The sequence below is a fragment of the Coffea arabica genome, chromosome 7e (assembly GCF_036785885.1).
Source record: "Coffea arabica cultivar ET-39 chromosome 7e, Coffea Arabica ET-39 HiFi, whole genome shotgun sequence".
Classification (NCBI taxonomy): Eukaryota; Viridiplantae; Streptophyta; class Magnoliopsida; order Gentianales; family Rubiaceae; genus Coffea; species Coffea arabica.
Window position 1 is genome coordinate 1,963,658 of NC_092323.1, and position 21,056 is coordinate 1,984,713.

Here is a 21,056-nt window from a genome sequence, read left to right on the forward strand (position 1 = left end):
AGCCACAATTCCTAACACTGTAATTATTACGTTCATTATTAGTATACAGCAAGAGGAGGAAAAAAAAATGCAGCAATGTCTATCTAGACGATAAAAAAAAAAAATCGTTGCCTTTTACTATTTACGTGTCTAGAGTCGCTCATGTAGTATATTATATATATATATATATAGGGGGAGAGGGGGGCCGGGGTGGTGAAAAAAGGCGATCAGCTTTACGTAAGCATCAGTCAATGCAATAATGCAATAAGCGGGTATCAAATACAACACCAATATGTAGAGCCAAAAGCCAGGTCATCGATAGCTATGTCTTTCCTTTTTTTTTTTCGTTTGGGTAATAATCAATCAATAGTTATTATGTCTGATGATAACTAATGAAGTGAAGAGGATGACGTGGCATCATCTCTGCGACTTCCCCATCCCTCATCCAATCAGGATCCTCATCCAATCATTCATTCATTTATTATTATTAAAGTGTATTGACGACCATGAGAACCTCTTTCACCTACAAGCTTCTCCTTATCATTTCTGTTAGTACTACTGTTTGAAAAAAATTCACCCACCATTTTTTATTTTCCCCATAACAATTCCTAACTTTCATTGCAACACACTAATAATAATTCACTCCAACTCCATGTTAGAAAAGTAAGAGCGCCCCCCACATATTAGTTAGTTTAGAAAATTAAAGCTAATTTTTTTTTTAAAAAAAAATAATGAAATACAAGATCAGTGATAACACGTGCAAGTACGTACATATTTGTCTAGAAAAACAAGAGGGCCCACATTTTTTTTTCCCCACATTTACACACACACACCATTATGATTAAGTATGACTTGGCATTAATTTTTGATTAGCAATTTATGGAGCAATTTATGGAATAATCTATAAAGTTACTCTAATGAGCACCGCAGAACAACTTGGCCGTAAATATTATCTGTTCCCTCGAACATCAGCAAAATACGTACCGTATATGCGTGTACCAGATGGTCACGTCTCCCCCATCCTCTGAATTCCAGGGAAAAAAAAAAAAGGGAAAGAAGAAGGGGGGTTTTCCGTTTTCCCTTTCCTCGTCACCAGATCCCCGCTGCTGCTGCTAATGACTGCCTCCGCCTCGCCTGATAGGAGATTTTAAGCGCCCCCTCTCCCCTCTCCCCCTTCCCCAATCTCGTCGTCCTTATGGAGGACTCCAACCAATTTGCTGCAGCAGCGGCGACCAACGACGTAGACGGACAAGCACAAAACCAGGAAAGAGATCCAGAGAGCAACTCACTTCATCAACCTCTCCTCAAGAGAAACAGAACGCTTTCCTCCAATCCACTAGCTGTGGTTGGAGCCAAAGTTTCTTACATAGAGAGTCTAGACTACGAGTAAGACTACACCAGTACATCTCCTTCCCTGTCGGATCAATTTGCTTCCCGCCCTTCATTTCACCCCTACACAGCATTTTATACGCAAAGCTACGCTCCTGTGCAGGATCAACGAAAATGATCTCTTCAAGCATGACTGGAGAAGCAGAGCCCAAGTACAGGTGTTGCAGTATGTCTTCTTGAAATGGACCTTGGCATTCCTAGTTGGTCTTCTAACCGGAGTAATAGCCACCCTCATCAATCTAGCTGTGGAAAATATTGCAGGCTACAAACTTCTCAAAGTGATCGACTACATCAATAATAAAAGGTTTCGTCGTATACCGGGATACCAGCCTCCTCATATTATATAGCATCTCTGTTCACAGCAAAGAGCAATCAATTATTTTTGTCATTCACCGCTCTTTGGTTTGATGCAGGTACCTAATGGGTTTCCTATTCTTTGCCGGGACTAATTTTCTTCTTACGCTTCTAGCCGCTGTTCTCTGCGTGTTCTTTGCTCCTACTGCAGCAGGCCCTGGGATACCTGAAATTAAAGCTTATCTAAATGGGGTTGACACTCCAAATATGTATGGCGCTACTACATTAATTGTCAAGGTGAGTTGGCCGTTCTAATTGCAGAATTCAGAGCTTAAGTTTTGCGTCGTTATTAAAAGTGTAGCAATTTCCTTCTCGTTGATAATATGCGTACCCATATCACTAGGTTGGCAAGTAAATCAATGCAAACCTCATTTGACAGAGGCCTTGATTATATATATATATACACACACACTCTTGATAACGAGTATAATCCACCACCACTATTATGTGCTTTTTTCTGATCTCTTGCAATCCTTAAGAAGGTTTTTACCTCACAATTAGTCGGTCAACGAGAAAATAGTTTCTGATGGCATCCAAATGATCTTCAGTAACATACACCTTACAAGCCAAAACCACAAGGAAGAAGTTAAACGCCTAACGAAAACAGTTTTCACATGAAGCAACTTATTGTGTCTGTTAGTAGTTCGATTGCACGTCAGAGGTGAGCTGAATGGTCTTCTAGCTTCTTCACTTCATTACAGATCATTGGAAGCATAGGAGCTGTTGCTGCAGGCTTAGATCTAGGCAAAGAGGGCCCTTTGGTGCACATTGGAAGCTGCATTGCTTCCTTACTAGGACAAGGTGGACCGGACAATTACCGGATAAAATGGCGCTGGCTTCGTTACTTTAATAACGACAGGGACAGGCGAGATCTCATCACCTGCGGGTCCTCTTCAGGTGTCTGTGCTGCTTTCCGAGCACCAGTTGGCGGCGTCCTCTTTGCTCTCGAGGAGGTTGCAACATGGTGGAGAAGTGCCCTCCTATGGAGATCTTTTTTCAGCACTGCAGTCGTGGTGGTGGTGCTCAGAGCCTTCATGGAATACTGCAAATCCAGATACTGTGGACTTTTTGGAAAAGGAGGTCTAATCATGTTTGATGTAAGTGAAGTTTCTGTGAGGTATCACATCGTAGATCTCATTCCTATTGCTGTCATTGGCATAATTGGAGGACTGCTTGGAAGCCTCTACAACCATGTTCTCCATAAGGTCCTCCGGCTTTACAGTCTTATAAATGAGTAAGTACCCATTTTTCAAATATATATAACTCTGCTCTGCAATATCTCTCCCCATGATTCCATGGGTTATTTCTGTACTTTTAATACCGCTTGGATTCATTCAAAGCCAAAGGTCAAAAGGCCAAAACCTAGAGATGAACCAAGCTCTCTCCAGAGACAATCGCATGAAAACTGATGAACCTTTTAGCAAACATAGTTAAATTTCAAAACAGAGAGCCGCGTATTGTTCAATTCAAATATTGCTTTAAACTGAATTGCAATTTCTTCTGTGTCAGTACAATCCACGGTTAAAGAGAACCAACCTGAATTAAAAACATTGTGATGTTCTGACTGTAGGGTTCTTACTCTCTACTAATGTTGCAGGAAAGGAAAACTACATAAACTTCTACTAAGCCTTGGTGTCTCTATCTTCACCTCTGTATGCGTATATGGACTACCATTCCTTGCTAGTTGCCGACCTTGTGATCCCTCCATTCAAGAGACTTCCTGCCCCACAAATGGAGGAGCAGGAAACTTCAAGCAATTCAACTGCCCAAATGGACAGTATAATGACCTAGCCACTCTTCTCCTCACAACCAATGATGATGCTGTTCGCAACATTTTCTCCACAAGCACCTCCTCAGAGTTCCATATCTTTACCCTCACTATCTTCTTTGTTCTATATTGCATTCTAGGGCTCATAACCTTTGGAATTGCCGTTCCATCTGGTCTTTTCCTTCCAATTATCCTCATGGGTGCTGCTTATGGTCGTATGCTTGGCGTTGCCATGGGCCCATACACACAAATTGACCAAGGGCTCTATGCCGTTCTAGGTGCAGCCTCTCTAATGGCTGGTTCAATGAGGATGACAGTTTCGCTCTGTGTCATCTTTCTTGAGCTGACCAACAACCTTCTCCTGCTACCCATGACAATGCTCGTTCTTCTAATTGCCAAAACAGTTGGAGACTGCTTCAACCCAAGCATATACGAGATAATACTAGAATTAAAAGGTCTACCTTTCTTAGATGCAAATCCAGAACCATGGATGAGAAATATAACTGTTGGGGAACTAGCTGATGTCAAGCCGCCAGTTGTTACTCTTCATGGGATCGAGAAAGTTGGCTACATTGTAGAAGTCCTCAGGAACACCACACACAATGGGTTCCCCGTTGTAGATGAAGGGGTAATGGCACCAGTTGGGACACAAACTGGAGCAACTGAACTGGTAGGATTAGTCCTGCGAGCTCACCTTCTGTTAGTGCTGAAAAGGAAGTGGTTCCTGCCAGAAAGACGGAGGACAGAGGAGTGGGAAGTGAGAGAGAAATTCACCTGGGTTGATTTGGCTGAAAGGTGGGGTAAGATTGATGACGTGACTGTAACAAAGGATGAAATGGAGATGTATGTTGACTTGCATCCCATAACAAATACCACACCCTATACGGTGTTAGAAAGCATGTCAGCAGCAAAAGCAATGGTGCTGTTCAGGCAAGTGGGGCTCCGGCACATGATCATCATACCAAAGTATCAAGCATCCGGGGTTAGTTTCTGAAGCAAACTCTTCATTAAGATTTCTGAAGCCCAAAAAAAAAAAAAAGACATAAAAAGGATTGAATAGTGATAGTTAAAACAAGAAGGAAACTACAACATATGATGGAAAAGAATGCTTTTTCCGTAAATAAGCCATAACTATCCAATATAGTATCACTTACCTGATGTTATGCTCCCTTTTGTAGGTTTCTCCTGTGGTGGGAATATTGACCAGGCAAGACCTGAGAGCCCACAATATTTTGAGTGCTTTCCCTCATCTAGCAAAGTCAAAGGGGAAAAAGGGACACTAAAATTCTCCAACTGAATACGAACCGTTGCCGCTTTTTTGAATTCTTTTCTCATCTTCTCCAGTTTTGCATTCTTTCACAAACTCCATAAAGCCAGATATGACGTGTGTCAACTATCTTTCATTCAGCTAAGTTCATCATTGATGGACATCGGAACAAATTTATAGGCTACACATCTACAACCTTTTTAGTTTTGCAAGTTCGTCAAATACACAGGTATTTTGTTGTTGATGTCTTTCTTTTGCAAACTTCCACAACAGTGGTTCTTCCATACATATTTCTGTTTCCCCAGATGTACGCTTGAGTTCCATCAGAACACGGCATCTAAGCTATTAATTGCATCAGCAAACTCTTCTCAAGAAGGTCTCTTCTTTTTTGCAGATTTCTTTTTCTTCATGCATGCTCTTGGGCCTCTTCTAAATACTGCCAAAATCTCAATACTGCATAAACTAATCCATGTCTCATTTAGGACTTCAAATGATAACAATGAGCTATAATGCATCAATCTAAAGTAAAGATTCACGCATTACTGCTAAATACAGTCACATCATTGCACTTTTAAGAAACATAAATGTACCTAGATCAGGGTAGAAAAGGCTGAAAAATGTTGATAACAGTTGCTTTGGAGTGTTGTCCCTTATTAAGAAAAGAACGTAACATAAAGCAGATATTTTTGTTTAAAGTATATTTTTTTTCATTCAGGTTTTACCAATCAGCCGACCACATAATATGCCACACTGTGAACTCCTTCAAAGCAAGTAATATAGCAAAGTAGAACAGTTATGTTAAAGAGTCATTAACTTGAAGCCTATTGCGGCATAATGAACTCTGTTACAAAGCAGCAAGGCAAGATTTGGCCGTCATGTACTTCGTTGGCAACCTAAAACTGATACAAGACTGAGCCCCCATGTACAGTAGTACGAACTGTAGCCCTCATGTATTAAATGAATTCATATTCGCGTTCAGCTATTTGATCAATGGCAAATGACACCACCGATAATCATTTGAAAAAGACTAATTTGATCTTAAGCAGGCAGTGCCAGTATGGTCAAGGGAACAGCCAAAAAAAAAAATAATGGGTCAGAATAATCACGAACCCATAGCTTCCAACAACCACCATGTAACTTCCTTTCATCCATGCAAAGACATCCCACTGCTAGCCTCTCACCAGATCCAATGCTTGGGATTTTCTAGAAAGTAATTCAACTTCTTTCCCCTTGTCTAAGTCGCACATATACAAAAATTTTGGTCTTTATTCTCAAAGAAGTTCTATAAACACAACATAGAGCCCTTTGCACGGAAAATTTCAATGAAAAGATTAAACATATCTTCTACTTAAATGGGAGACACAAAGATAAACAGTACCTCTGTGTGCCAGGAAAGAAATTAAAGCCATGCGCTTTGTCCAAATGCCATGTCTCTCCAGACAAAAGTGATGCACAATCCTGTAAAAAGATCAATTCTTTGGTAAAAAATCAGAAGAAAGTTTTCCTCGTCAGAGAGAGAGAGAGAGAGAGAGAGGAGGGGGGGGGGTTCTCTGAAAATCAAAGATTCAATTCGTCTAATTAGGTGACAGCTCCTAGGAGTCATGAAAAACCCATAATGCCAATCTACCTCTTTAAAACTTTGCCACCCACAGCTTACGTAGATTAGAGTTTGAGGCAGCGAGCGGCTTTCCTCTTGCAAAGGCCCGAGTTTAAATTGCACTGATGGTTGTCTTGCTCTAATAACCCATGGCCTCTTTTCACCTTTGGCCTCTAAGGATGGACTGAGATTAGACCAAAAAAAATGCATATAAACATCCTACTTAAAAGAGCAATTCACAACTGGATTTTATATTCCATTCTAACTCTACCTTTCAGGCAGCTTTGATTTAAGCTCCACGGATGACATAGTCCTTAATGCATCAACCAAAGATGGTTCTAGCCCTTTCCTGGGAGGATCAACTACAACCACCTCTGATCCCACAAGCCAAGAAAGAGGTTCCTGAACAAATTTTTAATGTAAGAGCTCAACAAAGTGCTGCAGAGAATACACCCAACCACCCACATTAGTTGATTGGATATTCTTTATCTTCAGCTGTCCAAAAAAGTATAAAAGGAGGGAATTTCGAAAAGCACATTCACAGCTAAAATGCATTGCGTTAGTATCAACTGTACCACATGCCCGCATGGATGGCTAAGTATAGACCTACAGAATACACTTATAAAGATACATGCATTGCCATATACAAATCCCAATTCCTTGTGCGTGATTTTGAAGAAAAGGAAAAATTGACACTTACTACTGATGTGTCTGCTTGATGCCAGCTGATGCTGCAATCCAGAGAGGCTGGTAAACGCTCAACTGTCTTTCCAAAGGACATCTTTGACTCTCTGTTAACCTCAACACATTTTACTAACCTGTTAAAAACTCAAAGTGTATTAGAATGAATGCTCAGTTGTCAAGCACCAAAATTTATAGCTCTTTACATTATCAGGTTCTTACCTACACTTCCTCATTGCAGCCAAAGATAATCCGATAACACCGGCTCCTGCATAAAGATCAACCACTGATGCGCCATGAGGGACATACTTCTGTAACTTCCGAAGCAAAGAATCAAATGCCTGGACAAAAATTTAAAAATATGTTAACTATAAACAAATGCATAAACCAACTATCCTCGTACTACAGAGGAAACAATGAAAAATTATTTGATTATCCATCCAGATGGGAGAAACACTAGGGCAGTAATAAAGTAAGGGACTGATTAATAGTCATCACAATATCAAATGACGATCAAGAGAACACACAAGATAATGACAGTTCCTGCCACCATCCTTTGCACGACGAAAAAGTTGATTCAGAAGAAACAAGACCAATGATATCTATACCTAGATAGAACAAACCAAAAGAGCATGTCCATTTTTTCTTAAAACAAAGCTAAATAAAGCAACAAACTTTATTCAGATTTCTACCTTGGTATTTGCTTGACCAAAGCTTGATGGAGCCAAAGAAACATCGATTCCTCCAACATGTTCCCAGAATTCTGCGTCTCCAATCAAATGCCTCCATCTATTCCCAAATATGATCTAAATCAACACAAAGAACATATCAAAGGTCTGCTGAAGGCTAGTTTGACACTAACATCCTTAAGGGCCTGTCAAAAGCTTATGAAATCTATAGTATATCTTTTTATATAGAAATTTAAGTTAAATTTGTAAATTTTGTCCAAAAAACTAAAGACACGTTCACGTTTTTTCTTGCTTAAAAAAGTAAGTGTGCTCAGAAGCAACCCAAAGCCTGCTCTCTAAAAAGCTTTTTTCAATTTCAAAAAATTTTAGCCCTAGGTCTCCACAGGATGGAAAAATCCAAATTCCACATTCACAGTAAAGTTTTTATTTTCCATATATAGATTCTAGAGTTAACTTAGATTTCATATGCAGTCCATGGAAATTACCCAAACTAGAAGAAGACACATAAATACAAGATATTGTGAAGGTTAAATTCATACAGCATGGTGGTTTTTGATTTCAGAGACCATAGAGATAAGATAAAAAAATTTATACTCATTCACATTAACACATGCATTCCTTTTTTTTTTTTTTTTAAGGGTGTCCCGCAGGGAGTGGACCCTGCAGACTATTCCCCACCCTCCACAACTTGCTGGCAGCATTCCTTGAGGTGCACTAAAGATTGATCAAGTGCACCTGCAAAAGAGATGCATATAAAAGAAGATAGAACATAAAAGGGTGTTTTTCATGAGATAGAGTCCAATTACTTTGCCAACCATAATAAAGAAAGAGAACAACCAGGTCATGTTAATTTTCCCTTTCACAGACCCCAAAAGTTCACCTTTCTGTGATGAGATTCACAGCTATCTAACTCACTCAAAGACTTCACAATTCCAAATTCCATGAAAATATAAGGTTCAAATTATATTTATTCTAGTTGACTGCTTCAAATGGCATTTTCACACATTATCACAATATGCACTCTCCAATATCCAAAAAACAGATCACTTGAAAATTATTCTTCGAAAGAAGTCGGCCAGAGACTTTTTACAACAAGATCAACCATTTTAATGCTATGGATTTTCAAAATTTCCAAGTGCTACAAAAAGCACACAAGCACAAAATATGTGTATCTTAAGTGCAAAGGAAAGTTGTGGTAATTGTCATTCATTATGAGTTCCCAAAATTACCCTTTCAACAAGATAATATATTCATTGCATTCAAGGAAACTACAGATGTTTCTATGGTATTTTTGTTAAACAACCCCCACCCCCAAATACTCAAGCACATTCGTGGAGTGTGCCCCATAATTACTAGTATACATAGTGGATGTACCTATATCTACATATATAGTTGTCTGTAGGTAACAATACTACCAACACATACATGCTACAGTGAGATAATGACAGAGAGAGCTGTGCTCACATTATTAGTTGATGTTTGAAAGTTAGCCCACACAGAATGAATTAGATTGATTTTCGTCCTTCTGCCACCATTTCTCCACAGGTACTGCACACACATACAATCCCTAAAGTCATGCGTATGAAGAAGATTACATCCAAAATTATATTGACAAATGAATATTGAGAATCCTACATTTGCTAGAGCATTCAATTTTTCTGAACTAGGTGAGTTTTCATTTCTAGAATTCCAAACCAAAGCAACCTGCACTTTACCTGAAATAACAGAAAAATTCATAGTAATATTTAAAGATCTGAATAGACCTTTTCTAACAAATCACAAATCCAAATATTCACACTACAGGAAACAATGGGATAGTGAAATATCAGCTACAAACCATTTTGATATCTTTGTGAGACAGGAAGAGATGTGTCATACGTAGTCACAGCCATCTGCAAAGTCCAAGGGGATTCATTACATATATAGATAATCCGGACTATAACTAACTTCTGCTGTCATTTATTAACAAAATTAATCACCTGCACATATCTCAGTTCGCCAGTTCCCTGATCTTCGTCATATGGCTCAATACACAAATCAGATATGCCTGCCAAAAGTACATAAAGAAAACATGCAGGAGAAAGAGAGAGAGCACACATTAGAGATGAAATTCTGGCCATTAGCCTGGAGGCGATTCAACCAAGAAAAAGGAAAAATAAGTGTTGCTTTAAAATACAATTAATAGGATGGATGACAGACCTTGTTTCAGGAGCTCCACAGCGGCATTAATGCGCGGATGATGAGCTGCAAATGCAAGAAGTACCTAGTTATAAACAATTTAGTTGAAAATATGAAAATTCAACGAACTTAGAATTACAAAAGATCCACACCTTTACACTCGGGAATATCAGCAATATTGTGAGTGCCCTCTTGATAAAGCCCAATTAAAGGCTCGGTTGATGAACCCCGAACAGCAAGTTTTGCGCGGCATCTCCATCCCCACTGTAAAATCATTGAGATATCGATTATTGCTTTTGGTGAAAATTTTTAAGACCAGCAGCTAGGCAGTAAAGTGATAGAAATGAAGTATTTACCAGTCTACAGCTATCAAAGGTGAAGTCGGAAACGCCGAGAGTCTTGAAAAAGTCGGTGGCCTCGTCAACTATTGCAGGGTGGTGGAGATTGTACTCGTGTGTACAACCCGAACACCTGAAAGCCAATGAAATCAAAATTAGCGCCCTGCTCACAATGATTTATTTATTTTTTTTTAAATAAGAGTTGAAAGAGTTATGAGTCGGGGAAACGTACGACTGGAAGTGAGGGCATTGGAGGGAGCAAGTTAAGGAGGACGGTGCGGTAAAGCCAGGATTAGGATTTTGGCAGACAGACGTCAGTGGCGGTGGTTCTCGTGGAGTGCGGGAAGCGAAATTCGTGGTGGTGGTTCGACAAGTGATTAGAGGGAAGGATGATGACGGGTGCAGTGGTACTGAGAGGAAAGTGGAGGCCATTCGGGCGTCTCTTGTCTGAGCGATGGGTGGCGGGAGAGGAGAGGAATCCGAAGGGCGTATGGGGGTAAGAATGCAGTTGATGCTGGACTGGACGGTGCCCGGGTTGGTTTTGGTGGCGGGAATGGATAAAGCTCGATTTAGTTTTTATTTTTGTTTACTTTTTATTATATCTCTTTCCAGTTTTTTCTTCCGAAATAATCACAATCTAAAATTGAGCGGGTGAAATTTAATTTAGCCCTTCAAAGTAGACCAATGTATCAATTCAGTCCCTAAAAGTGAATAAGACCCGATTAAGGCCTCAAAAGTGAAAATTTTGTTCCGAATCGTATTTCGTATCAGTTCATACTTAATTGTTAATGTTTAAGTTTCGACTAAACTTTAGTGGTAAAAGTAAAATCCTATTAATTATTTAGGGACTTTAAAACATTAATTTCTTATCTAAATGAGTTGAAAATTATATAACTTTACTCACTTAGTCTTAAAAAAAAAAGTTTTGCTACTTTTTTAATTTTCAAAATTTGATTAGGATAGCATATTATTTTTTAAGGATGGCAATGTGTCATGTTGTATAATTATCTTGTCATTATGGTGTTCATGTCAAAAAAACATCATTTCTAATCCAACCCATTAAACTTTCATATCGTGCCTTAACCCCGTATGTTAACGAGTTGACCCAACCCAATCCGCATAACCCGTTAACACTTTATATAATTAAAATAGGTTTGATACAATGCATTATCTTGCCAAATCAACCTACTAATCTATGCTAGAAACAATCTAGTATTTTAATCGCTTATTTTAATCCATTTGGTCATGTAATTTATTCAATATTGCTATTGTTAAAACACACAATAAATTGTTTGAAATACATACTCAACACAAGATTTAAAGTTTTCAAAACATTCAAAAAAATAATAGATAGTGAAACTTTTCAATCATAATATAAGTTACAAATTCAGTCTTATTTGACTTGCTATTTTTTTTGAAAAGTTTCTGGATTTTCTGTGAAGATTCCTTCCACACATTTTTTAATCACCTTTTATCTTATATATGTCACATCTTAAAAAGTGTTAAAGTAATTTCTCTCCAAAAACTCTCTAGAAAATACAATCCAATCAACCTTTTAGAAATACGCTTAGACAATTCAATATATGATAGGACATAAAACTTGTGAGTTTTTTAAAACTTCTAATTGAAATCTTTAAACCAAATTTGATCGTTGTTAGTGTTGAATTATTATCTTAAAATAAGTACTTTATTGGATTAGCATGTGAACATGTGGATTGACCTAACCCAACTCGCTTACTTTCATGTCACTAACAAGTTAAATCAATAATGAGTTCCAATCGTATTAAAACCCTATTGATTTCGAATCGTATTCGAGCCATATTGTCGTGTCGTGCCAAAAATTGTCACCCCTAATTATTTTGTTCTTTTAAGCTAATCTAGGTGAGAGGTTAATTGCATTGAAATCCCTAAAAATTTATAAGGTTTCTCAGTATATCACTAAAGTTTGGTCAAACATTATTGACCAAAGAATGGCTCGTGTGGGACGGGATTTCCAGTTTAAAGGGTTTAACAAGAATTTGTTCACTTTCAAGAGTTAAATTGATACTTTGATCTACTTTGAAGTGCTACTTCAAAATTCACCTACGATTATATTGGCCTATAGCACGATCCATACCTTATAATACACACTACGTCACATTTGATATGGCATTTAGCTTACAAAGTTCTTGCAAAGTCATCAACCAGAAGGCAAGATTCTATTACGGTAAATAGGTACGCCAGCGACAGATTCTTGACACCCGCAGGCAGCTGTCTGCTCCACCAACGGCACTACCTGCTCACACGTATGCCGTAGAGTAGGATAGAGTTACGGCCCTGCTCTTCCAATCTAATCTAGGTAGGAAAGCAGAAACTGGTTTTGTGGAAAGCAACAATTGTCAAGAGTTTGTCAAGAGCATGAATCGTCTGGACCGAAAATCGAAAGAAATTTTACAGTTCAATGGACGCACGTTTGCCATTTGGCATTTCTAGTTTAGATGTAAAGGTGGTTTCTTGCCATACGGATACTAATCACAATCTAAGCTTCACCTGAAGAATTTCTCCACAACATTCAAGTAAACGCATTTGATTTCAAAAAATACATAACAAGTAGCCCAAAGGGACACTCATTTCTAGTTGAGAAGCAGGTATGCCTAGCAAAAGCTTACAATAATGCTTGCACTATTAAATTTGATCATCAGTCATCTGTTCCAAAGTACCGATCGCCAAACTCTCCCATACCGGGTATGACACGAAATTCTTCATTAAGTGCCACATCAATCTCTGATGTGACAATCTTCAGGGATGGGAAACGTTTACTAACACAATGTATTCCCTCTGGCGCCTGTGTGGAAAACCAGAAAAGTTCATAAACAAAGCATATCATCATCTTCATTTGTGCCCAAGAATAAGAAACTTTCATCATTGAAACCATTAATGAAGCAACTTACAGAAATGAGGTTTAGGAAAATAATGTGAGATTCAGGAACTCCTTTTTGTATGAGGAGGTCGATTGCCTGATTAGCAGAGTTACCTTCAAGGAAAAATAAAGCTCAGCCAAAATCTAAAAGGTAAGCAAACTAATCCACATAAACAAGACAATTCTGTCTCCACAGAAAGCAACTCTTTCACAAGTTTATTTCAGCAAATTACTCTTACCATTGATGCTTTAATTTAATAAAAAAAATTTTAAAAAAAGCCTCTAAAGTATAGTTACCTGTAGCAAGAACTGGGTCCAGGAGCAGAACATGACGTTCAGAAATATCTTTTGGGAGTTTCTCATAAATAAGCTGATCAGACAAAAGAAATATCATGCATGTAATCAACAACATCGTAAATGCAACTATGAGTAAAGACCCACCAGCATTCAGCAACTAAAAGATTAAAAAAAAAAAAAAAAAACCTGCTTCCCGTTGTCACCATCACGATGGATCAGGATCTTCCCGATTTTAATTCCTTTGCAACAGGCACGCAATGCATTCTCCATACTTTCACCACTGCATATAATAATCACATAGTTGTGCAACAAAGAACATCAACTTCGAATTTGTAGAGGAAATCAACATGATGCTAGGTAATATGCACAATTCCATAAGACTGAACCAGCAACAGCATATTATGTGATCATCTTTGGTTCTAGTCTCCCAAACATTCCTAAAATGAAGATACAGAAAAGACTAGAGAATTTTGATGAATCCTCAACAATAACCCAAGTTGGCTTTTGGAAATGAAGGTGAAAGTAATCTGGAAGCACACAGAACTTAGCAGCACAAGCAAACTGCTTTGCATAAAGTCTAAATCAATCATCACTAATTCTTAATTTGACCCTCACCTTCGAACAATTGAAACTCCACACAGTTTCTTGCAAAAGTCAACACCAGTATATACCGAGCCTACAGTAAAAGATATTGACATCAGATTGATCGAAGGAAAATTAATACAACATTGCTGACCAAAAAAGACTATAGGCATATGAATTGGACTTAAAAGCAGTTTTCTTCGCAGCTGGGGTGGAAAGGATTTGGCAATAAAACATGTAGCCTGATTATTCCCTAAAGTTCAATTCAACTAGCAATGTTATCCGAGCTTGAGGGAAGTTATCATGGATTCTTACAAAACATGTTCTCCTCATAAGGTTGGTTAAAGTGTAATGAAACTTCACAAATGGTCACTTTTGCAGCCTTGAAACCATCTCGTTACATGAATGCTTAATAGAAGACTAACTAAAAGAGGAAATTTTATATTAACAAGTGCAGACAGCAAAGCTAAGAGTATTCCTTCATACTGGTCTTATATTGTACTTAACGAACCTGTTGGCGTGACTACCTGCTTCTCGGTGAATGGTAAATGGCCGAGACCATGCTCAACAACCTAAAAGATCATTTACGGTAAAGGTCCAATCTTACAATTTGCTCGAACAGAAAAGAAAATTTGGGGTTCATAATGGCTGAGAATCACCAGTCGAATAAGCCGATCTGAATAAAAAACAAAGTCATGCTTGGATATATCTCGATCACGAATCAGTGTGTGCATTCCTCTAATCTGTAACAAAACCAAAATAAGGAGAATTCACTGATAGCAATAATCAACAAAAAGAAATGAAGTTTAGTGGTCGACTAACTTTTAATAGGCTAATATTAACACAAACCATAAGCCATGTTGCCTCATCATCCATATCAGGATAGTGAAGAATGTTCCAATATCTATAATCAACTAACAGAAACGAAGTTTAGCATATGAATTTCTAAAAAGGAAAATATCAACAGAAACCATGGGCCATGTCGTCTTATAATGAATAACACCAAAGCATGCCAATGAACTGAACTACTCTAATACCACAAATCAAAAACCAATATCTTCAAATCTAGTATTCATACTATGCAACGTGTTCCCAATCAGCTAATCTTCTCCAGTTTTTACAGTTTTTTAGTTTGTATAATCAATTCCAGTATTTGCAGCTCATAATCTGATTCTAGTGTTTATGCCAATAACAAAGAGGCCAAAATTAATATGATTACTCCCTGATCAGTAATTGATGAAGAACGGGCTTCACAAATGCAGAGCCAAAACGACGAGAAGTCACACAGAATACATAGTATATGGTACCCAGATGCAAAGACCCACTAATTACTTCAAGGGTTTTTCCAAATGAAAGAACCCACCAAAGCTGTCTGGACCAGATCCAGTATTTGTGCAATTAAGAATTGAATAAAACTGTGTAAGCTCACTAGAGTAGAGGTAGAGATGAGTAAAAGGCACAACACGAAACACTTGTGATGTAGTTTACATATTCAGATCCTAGCTTGCTTTAAAATGAAAGCAAGAAGATACCAATATCCAATATATACTTAAATAACAACTTGCCTGGAATGTTGACTGAATAACATACACGTTAGGGTAGATTTTGCAAAGGTCATGCTGGCCAAGCTTTGTTCGTATATGTTGGACAATCAAATCAACTGCAACATCATTTTCACCTCCCCGAGGTATGATAACATCAGCATACTTCTTAGATGGCAAAACAAAATCATCAAAAGCAGGCTTCACAAACTTGGCATACTGCAGAGTCAACAGATTTACAAGGTGGGTAATTTGTCATAAGTGGTTGAAACTATTCAGAAAGTAGATTTAAAATGAAGATAAAACAAAAAGGCTTTACAAAACACAGGATGAATTACAATAACCTCAAACTCCAAAAAATACAGTTCTATATTGGCCAGATCATCAAGTGAAAGAGAGCCTGGAACTTTGACAGTTTGACAACAAGGTTCCAAACTTCCTACTAAATTCAGGTTTCTACAAAAGGAATGATCTCAAGAAGGGAAGGCAAAGCTTGCCTGTTCAAGGACTGAGTTTATGTCCCTACCCCTCACAACTGTGTCACGTCTTATCCTACGAGCAAGCCTCACATCAGCATCTTGCATCAATCAATTACGACAAATAAGAAAAAAAGCACAAGACAAAGTGAAGAATAAATAGCAACGTAAAGACGTTCACCATCAAAAAAAAAAAAAAAAAAGATGTTCATCATCAATAGGACATTTGTATACAAATTATAGAAAAGCCAATTGCCTGCCTCTCTTTTATTGGTTCCTCTTGCCTTCAGATCCAAGGAAAGGAGAAGAGGATGGAGGAGCTAAGGCGAAACTAATTAAGTCAATCTACAATTGAATGACAATTTAACTCTTATTTCAGCGTGGAGTGTCAGATATTAAACTGAACCATAGATGATTCCAGTCTAAATAGCAGTTATGTATATTGGTTTTAAATTCTGAAAGAATATCTAGGCAAGGGAAGGCAAGCTGATAAGGCAGATGCAATAATAAGGTCGCAATAAATCATACATCACACACGATTATACAGAGAAGAAGCAAAAACATCAAAATAAATGCTGGAAAATATTAATTGACCATTACAGCGACAACAGTTTGAAAGAATTAGAACCTGTGTCAACAAAAATCTTCATGTTCATCAAATTGCGGACACGTTGGTCATGAAAAACAAGAATTCCCTCCAGGATGATTACATCAGATGCATTTACCTAAAAAAGATTCATGCAAGCACATCAAGAAAATTTAGGAATTAGAATCCTAAAACAGCAAGAGCAGCACGCATGCATTACTAATTGTCTCAGTTACCTCCTACACCCGTCACCAGAAAAAGTTCCAACTTAAATGCATTTAAAAAGATATCTATTTTGAAGCACATAAGTAGCTGAAATCAACATTACAATTTCTTGCCTTTTTCATCAATAGTTGATTGATAAATTTCAAGCTTGTACCACCAAATTCAAAGCCCAAAGAAATAAGGCCATCATGTGCTAGAGAAAAGCTGACACCTCGAAAAAACAAGAAAAATAGGTGGACAAGATATGAATAAAATATGCATATGAACCCTGTTCATGTGCTAGAGAAAAGAAAATTGTGATTAGCTAGATGAGCTGCACTTATAGACATTCTTTTTATCAGTTAATTTCTTTCTGATACACTTCTAGTACTGGGATGAGTAAATGAATTTCAAATTGTTTCTAAAAAGATACAAAAAACTGTACCAACATCCTTAAATTCAATGGCTATGGTTAGGTTCAAATAGATCCTAGCATGAGTTTCTAACTTTTTTTTCTCTTCACAGAGAAATTGGAAATGCCAAAACTTTGTATTTATGGAAAATAATTCCTCCACCAATTCCTAATGCAAAAATTCCACAAATGGCTAGGAACGGAACATGAACAATTTAAAGCATCACATCAACGCAAACCACCACTGCAGGTGAGAAGATTTGGCCTTCAACATCTTCAAACATAAAGGGAATGAAAATGGAAAGGCAATTCAGATAAATCTTTATACTATTTATCACAAAAAAATACCTGCCGGAAGCTGTCTGAACATCTCTGGTGGGTTTTAAAATCATATATGGGAACTTGGACAGATTGCCCAGATTTGAGTTTTTCAATGCACTCGAGCAGCTGCTCTGTGTCAAAAGCATCTGCAACCAAAGCATCACAGAGTAAGCAAATCCCTAGAAACAATATGATTCTGGAAACCATTGCATGCAGTTGGAAAGAGGAAAGAAACACTCATATAATTACCTGGATGATCAAAATTATACTCATGGACACGTTTTAATTCTTCTGGTGTCAAGCCTCGGTAAAAAGAATCCTACAGTGTGATCAGAACGCAGATGACTATTCATTTTTAGTATTAGAGAGATAAAAGCAGATCATATTAAGGGGAATGAGAAAACATCTAAAGTTTTAGAAAGTTATACTAAACCATTTATTTATTTCTATGACCGTACCACCTAACAGGAATGGGTACCCATAACCAAGGGAACACAAAGCATAAATTGAAGAATTAAACCAGATGTACAATTGAACAAGGCACATCATTGCAATTAGAACATAAGAAGTGCAAATGTAAAGCAGATGTGCGAAAGAGGACGCCAATGTTCTCGAAGTAGAAGTTAAATCTCTCAGGGACGTCGACAACCATCCATGTTAAGTAATGCCTGTCGGCCAATGAGGTGGTGTCTGACTTTTTCTGATCAGAGGAACTCAAATATAATGCAGAATCAAGGGATGCAGTGGTAGTCAACGGTCAAACCATAAGCATCAAGCACGCCAAATGGTGAAAACTCACGGATAATATGATCAAACTAAACGTCCATGACAAAAACAATTTAGAATTGCAACAGATTATTCAATGTGAGGGTTTCCTTTAAAACCCTGCCGGAGCCTTAAAAGATAATTTTTTTTTGCAAGGACACGGGAGAATTCAATAAACCAGGAACCAGCAACAAGGGGAACCGGAAGGCAAAATAGCATCAGCTGGAGAATATATAGGTTTGACTAGACACTTTATAGCGCATAATTGTTAGAAAAATTGCAAAAAGCGAACCTGATTGACAAGGACAACGCGATGATCGTGAAGTTGTTGGATGATCATGTCACACACCGTTGTCTTACCCGAAGCAGTACCTCCAGAAACCCCTAGAATTTGCAAAGAGGAAACAAAGAACATCCGTTCAAATTCCCCAAAAATCAAAATAGCAACAGTGATTAGGAGCCAGGAGGAGGAGTGAAACTGGAAACTGGAAAAAGCAAAATAATAATAACGACAACGACAACATTGGGCACTAGTAAATTAAAAGCAAAAAAAAAAAAATTGCTGGAGGACGGGAAGGAGACGGAGAGGAGAAATTGTGATATGAATGCAAGAAAATTATGAAGGAGAAAATAGAGAGAGAGAGAGAGAGGTGAAGTTGGTTGGTACCAATGACGAAGGGCTGTTTGGTGGGGTCGGCAGGAAGGGTAAAGGAGGAAGAAGGAGAGAGAGTGGGAGCGCGAGGAGAAGAAGACGGGGAGAGGAGTCCGTCCAGGCGCAGCCCTGAGAAGTGAGGCCCCGATGCCTTCTCCATCACGTAGTCAATCGCAATCTCCTTGTTTTCCTCCGGCATCCTTTTTTCTGTTTTTTTGTTATTTTAAATTTCTTTTAAATTTACACTGCTGCTAAGTAGGAATTAATTCGCAGGAAGAAAACGAATTTTCGCAGCACTAATATTGCACCAGCACCGTCAATCACTGACTGGTATTATTCCTGCTTCAGCATCAAATTCTACTATCGTCACTTCAATTGTGAGAGGGATGGAGGGATGGATGAATGGATGGATGAATATTAGTAGTATACTAAAATTTACCACTCCCGCTAGTAGTAGTAGTAGAGTAGTGTGTTAATTCACTTTTTGTCTGGTCCTCCTGATGCCCTCCGGCTTACATCTCACGCCTCCTCTCTTCTATTTCAACTTCGGCCGATAGTGGTCGACCAGTTAAACGGCGTTTCCCACTTTTCAATTTTCAGGCGAAACAAAAGATTTAAATCCAGATTTATTTACAGGAAAAAATGGATTTGTGGGGTTGGGCCTCATTGTTTTCATTTTCTTCCCAAAGTCCCTAACAACGGTCGGTCAAGCAGCCCACTTCCGGCCCAACTGCACCACAGAGTCCATATCACAATTTTGCTTACAACTAGAGGTGGCAAATCAACCCACTTAACTAAATTTACCCAGACCCGCCCATGAATAGATGGGTATAGATATCTTAAATTTTTGTATATGGGTATAAATGGGCTACCCAATAATACCCATTTATTAAATGGGTATTATTGGGTAACCCATCAAATCCAATTAATCCATTTAGAATTCTCTTCCCCCCAAGTCTCTTCTTTTCTCCCACCTTTTTTTTTTCAAATTTTTCATTTTGTCATGATGTTAACTATTTTTGTTTCATTATTCTTATCATTATTATTTGTTGGTTTTATCTTATTATTTTATTTTCTCTTAGTTTGTTGATTTGCTCATTTTTTAGCAATACCAATTTATGATAAATTTTAGCCTATTTTCTTATCTTTATAAAATGAAATTTTAAATTTATATATGAAAAAAATGTTAGGGGTTCAAAATTTTTGGATTAAGTTTTATATTAATTTTTATAGTACTTAGTTCAAATTTTATATTCTTATTATTCAATTATTAAATAATAGGTAATTTTGTGACATAGAGTATAAATGAAAAAAAAATTGGTAATTAAGTTTATTGAACATTATAAGTAAATATTTAAAACTAATGATGGGTACAAAGAGTGGTATAAATAGATAACTTAATTTGCAAAAATGAATTTAAATGAGTTTACAAAAAATTAAAATAAATGGGTTATAAATGAGTAATTGGGTTACCCAATTCATTTTTTGACTTACCCATTTATACCCATCTAATTAAATGGGTATAAATGAGTTGACTCACTTATACCATTACTCATTTTACCCAACCCAAACCCGTCTAAATCACCCATTTAAACACCTCTACTTACAACTGTCAACAGGAAAATCACGCCTCTTCCAGTTCAGTTGATTGGGCATTAGCGAGATACTAAATGATGGTGGATACATGTATTTGTAATGTTGAATACTGCAGTCTTAACATAAAAGCCAATTTAGTATCCGCGACAATGTTGAATGGGTAAGTACTAAATGTGATGCATTTGATAGTGTACCATATTAAGGGTCTGTTTGATAACATAAAAAAGTGCTGAAACTAAATCTTTTCAGACATTCAGATGTTTTGAGTGTTTGATAAACAAAAATTCATCTGCTGAACTTGTTAAGCAGTGCTAAACTTGTCTGTATTTTTTTCAGTACAAGAATCCTGACTGAATGCTTAATTCTAATAAAAATCAATAAAATTACTTCAACTACCTTATCTTATCTACCAAATCTACTATTGTTTGTTAATTATGTTCAAAATTCTATTTAATTAAACAACCTGATATTCTCTATTTAATGAT

At 37.5% G+C, this 21,056-nt stretch overlaps 3 protein-coding genes across 9 annotated transcripts; 1 reads left to right on the forward strand and 2 right to left on the reverse strand.

Moving 5' to 3' along the window:
* The first annotated feature begins 920 nt into the window (after positions 1-920).
* Positions 921-5,001, forward strand: LOC113722903 (chloride channel protein CLC-b). The gene is made up of 6 exons (XM_027246133.2): positions 921-1,365; positions 1,472-1,672; positions 1,782-1,959; positions 2,424-2,956; positions 3,320-4,472; positions 4,669-5,001. Exons 1-6 carry the CDS (start codon positions 1,175-1,177, stop codon positions 4,771-4,773), a joined length of 2,361 nt encoding a protein of 786 aa, XP_027101934.2. The 5' UTR covers positions 921-1,174; the 3' UTR covers positions 4,774-5,001.
* Positions 2,220-10,803, reverse strand: LOC113722904 (uncharacterized). Of its 6 annotated transcripts, XM_072059257.1 has the most exons (17): positions 10,473-10,803; positions 10,259-10,373; positions 10,055-10,166; positions 9,924-9,968; positions 9,704-9,771; positions 9,562-9,616; positions 9,360-9,439; positions 9,189-9,272; positions 7,728-7,841; positions 7,258-7,376; positions 7,055-7,172; positions 6,626-6,756; positions 6,385-6,538; positions 6,136-6,215; positions 4,645-5,219; positions 4,265-4,506; positions 2,220-4,172 (listed from the first exon to the last, which is right to left on the reverse strand). In XM_072059257.1, exons 1-15 carry the CDS (start codon positions 10,670-10,672, stop codon positions 5,126-5,128), a joined length of 1,569 nt encoding a protein of 522 aa, XP_071915358.1. In that variant the 5' UTR covers positions 10,673-10,803; the 3' UTR covers positions 2,220-4,172; positions 4,265-4,506; positions 4,645-5,125. The 6 variants fall into 6 exon arrangements, with proteins under 6 accessions (XP_071915358.1, XP_071915360.1, XP_027101935.2 ...); XM_072059259.1 differs by having other exon boundaries at positions 2,220-4,506; positions 4,645-5,193; XM_027246134.2 differs by having other exon boundaries at positions 2,220-4,506; positions 4,645-5,210.
* Positions 10,804-12,647: 1,844 nt separating this feature from the next.
* On the reverse strand, positions 12,648-19,559 carry LOC140010954 (uridine/cytidine kinase UKL1, chloroplastic). 2 transcript variants are annotated; one of them, XM_072058671.1, is made up of 14 exons: positions 18,991-19,559; positions 18,616-18,707; positions 17,808-17,877; positions 17,586-17,704; positions 16,664-16,760; positions 16,057-16,136; positions 15,584-15,778; positions 14,678-14,761; positions 14,530-14,590; positions 14,052-14,112; positions 13,623-13,716; positions 13,437-13,509; positions 13,171-13,253; positions 12,648-13,064 (listed from the first exon to the last, which is right to left on the reverse strand). In XM_072058671.1, the coding sequence occupies exons 1-14, from the start codon at positions 19,172-19,174 to the stop codon at positions 12,918-12,920; spliced, it is 1,440 nt and encodes a 479-aa protein (XP_071914772.1). In that variant the 5' UTR covers positions 19,175-19,559; the 3' UTR covers positions 12,648-12,917. The 2 variants fall into 2 exon arrangements, with proteins under 2 accessions (XP_071914772.1, XP_071914773.1); XM_072058672.1 differs by lacking the exon at positions 18,991-19,559 and adding an exon at positions 16,960-17,050 and having other exon boundaries at positions 12,765-13,064; positions 18,616-18,713.
* Between the last annotated feature and the right edge of the window lie 1,497 nt (positions 19,560-21,056).

What these genes read in the sequence shown, in the direction of transcription:
- LOC113722904 (XM_072059257.1), bottom strand. Translation starts at nt 10,672, where the DNA reads ATGGCCTCCACTTTCCTCTCAGTACCACTGCACCCGTCATCATCCTTC. An exon ending in GCTGCAATGAGGAAGTGTAG is followed by an intron (nt 7,173 to 7,257) that starts GTAAGAACCTGA and finishes AGTTTTTAACAG; the next exon opens with GTTAGTAAAATGTGTTGAGG. An exon ending in TTCTTTCCTGGCACACAGAG is followed by an intron (nt 5,220 to 6,135) that starts GTACTGTTTATC and finishes GACATGGATTAG; the next exon opens with TTTATGCAGTATTGAGATTT.
- LOC113722903 (XM_027246133.2), top strand. Translation starts at nt 1,175, where the DNA reads ATGGAGGACTCCAACCAATTTGCTGCAGCAGCGGCGACCAACGACGTA. An exon ending in GACTACATCAATAATAAAAG is followed by an intron (nt 1,673 to 1,781) that starts GTTTCGTCGTAT and finishes GGTTTGATGCAG; the next exon opens with GTACCTAATGGGTTTCCTAT. An exon ending in CTTTACAGTCTTATAAATGA is followed by an intron (nt 2,957 to 3,319) that starts GTAAGTACCCAT and finishes CTAATGTTGCAG; the next exon opens with GAAAGGAAAACTACATAAAC.
- LOC140010954 (XM_072058671.1), bottom strand. Translation starts at nt 19,174, where the DNA reads ATGCCGGAGGAAAACAAGGAGATTGCGATTGACTACGTGATGGAGAAG. An exon ending in TTATTCAGTCAACATTCCAG is followed by an intron (nt 14,762 to 15,583) that starts GCAAGTTGTTAT and finishes GTTTTGTTACAG; the next exon opens with ATTAGAGGAATGCACACACT. An exon ending in GCAGGTAGTCACGCCAACAG is followed by an intron (nt 14,113 to 14,529) that starts GTTCGTTAAGTA and finishes CTTTTACTGTAG; the next exon opens with GCTCGGTATATACTGGTGTT.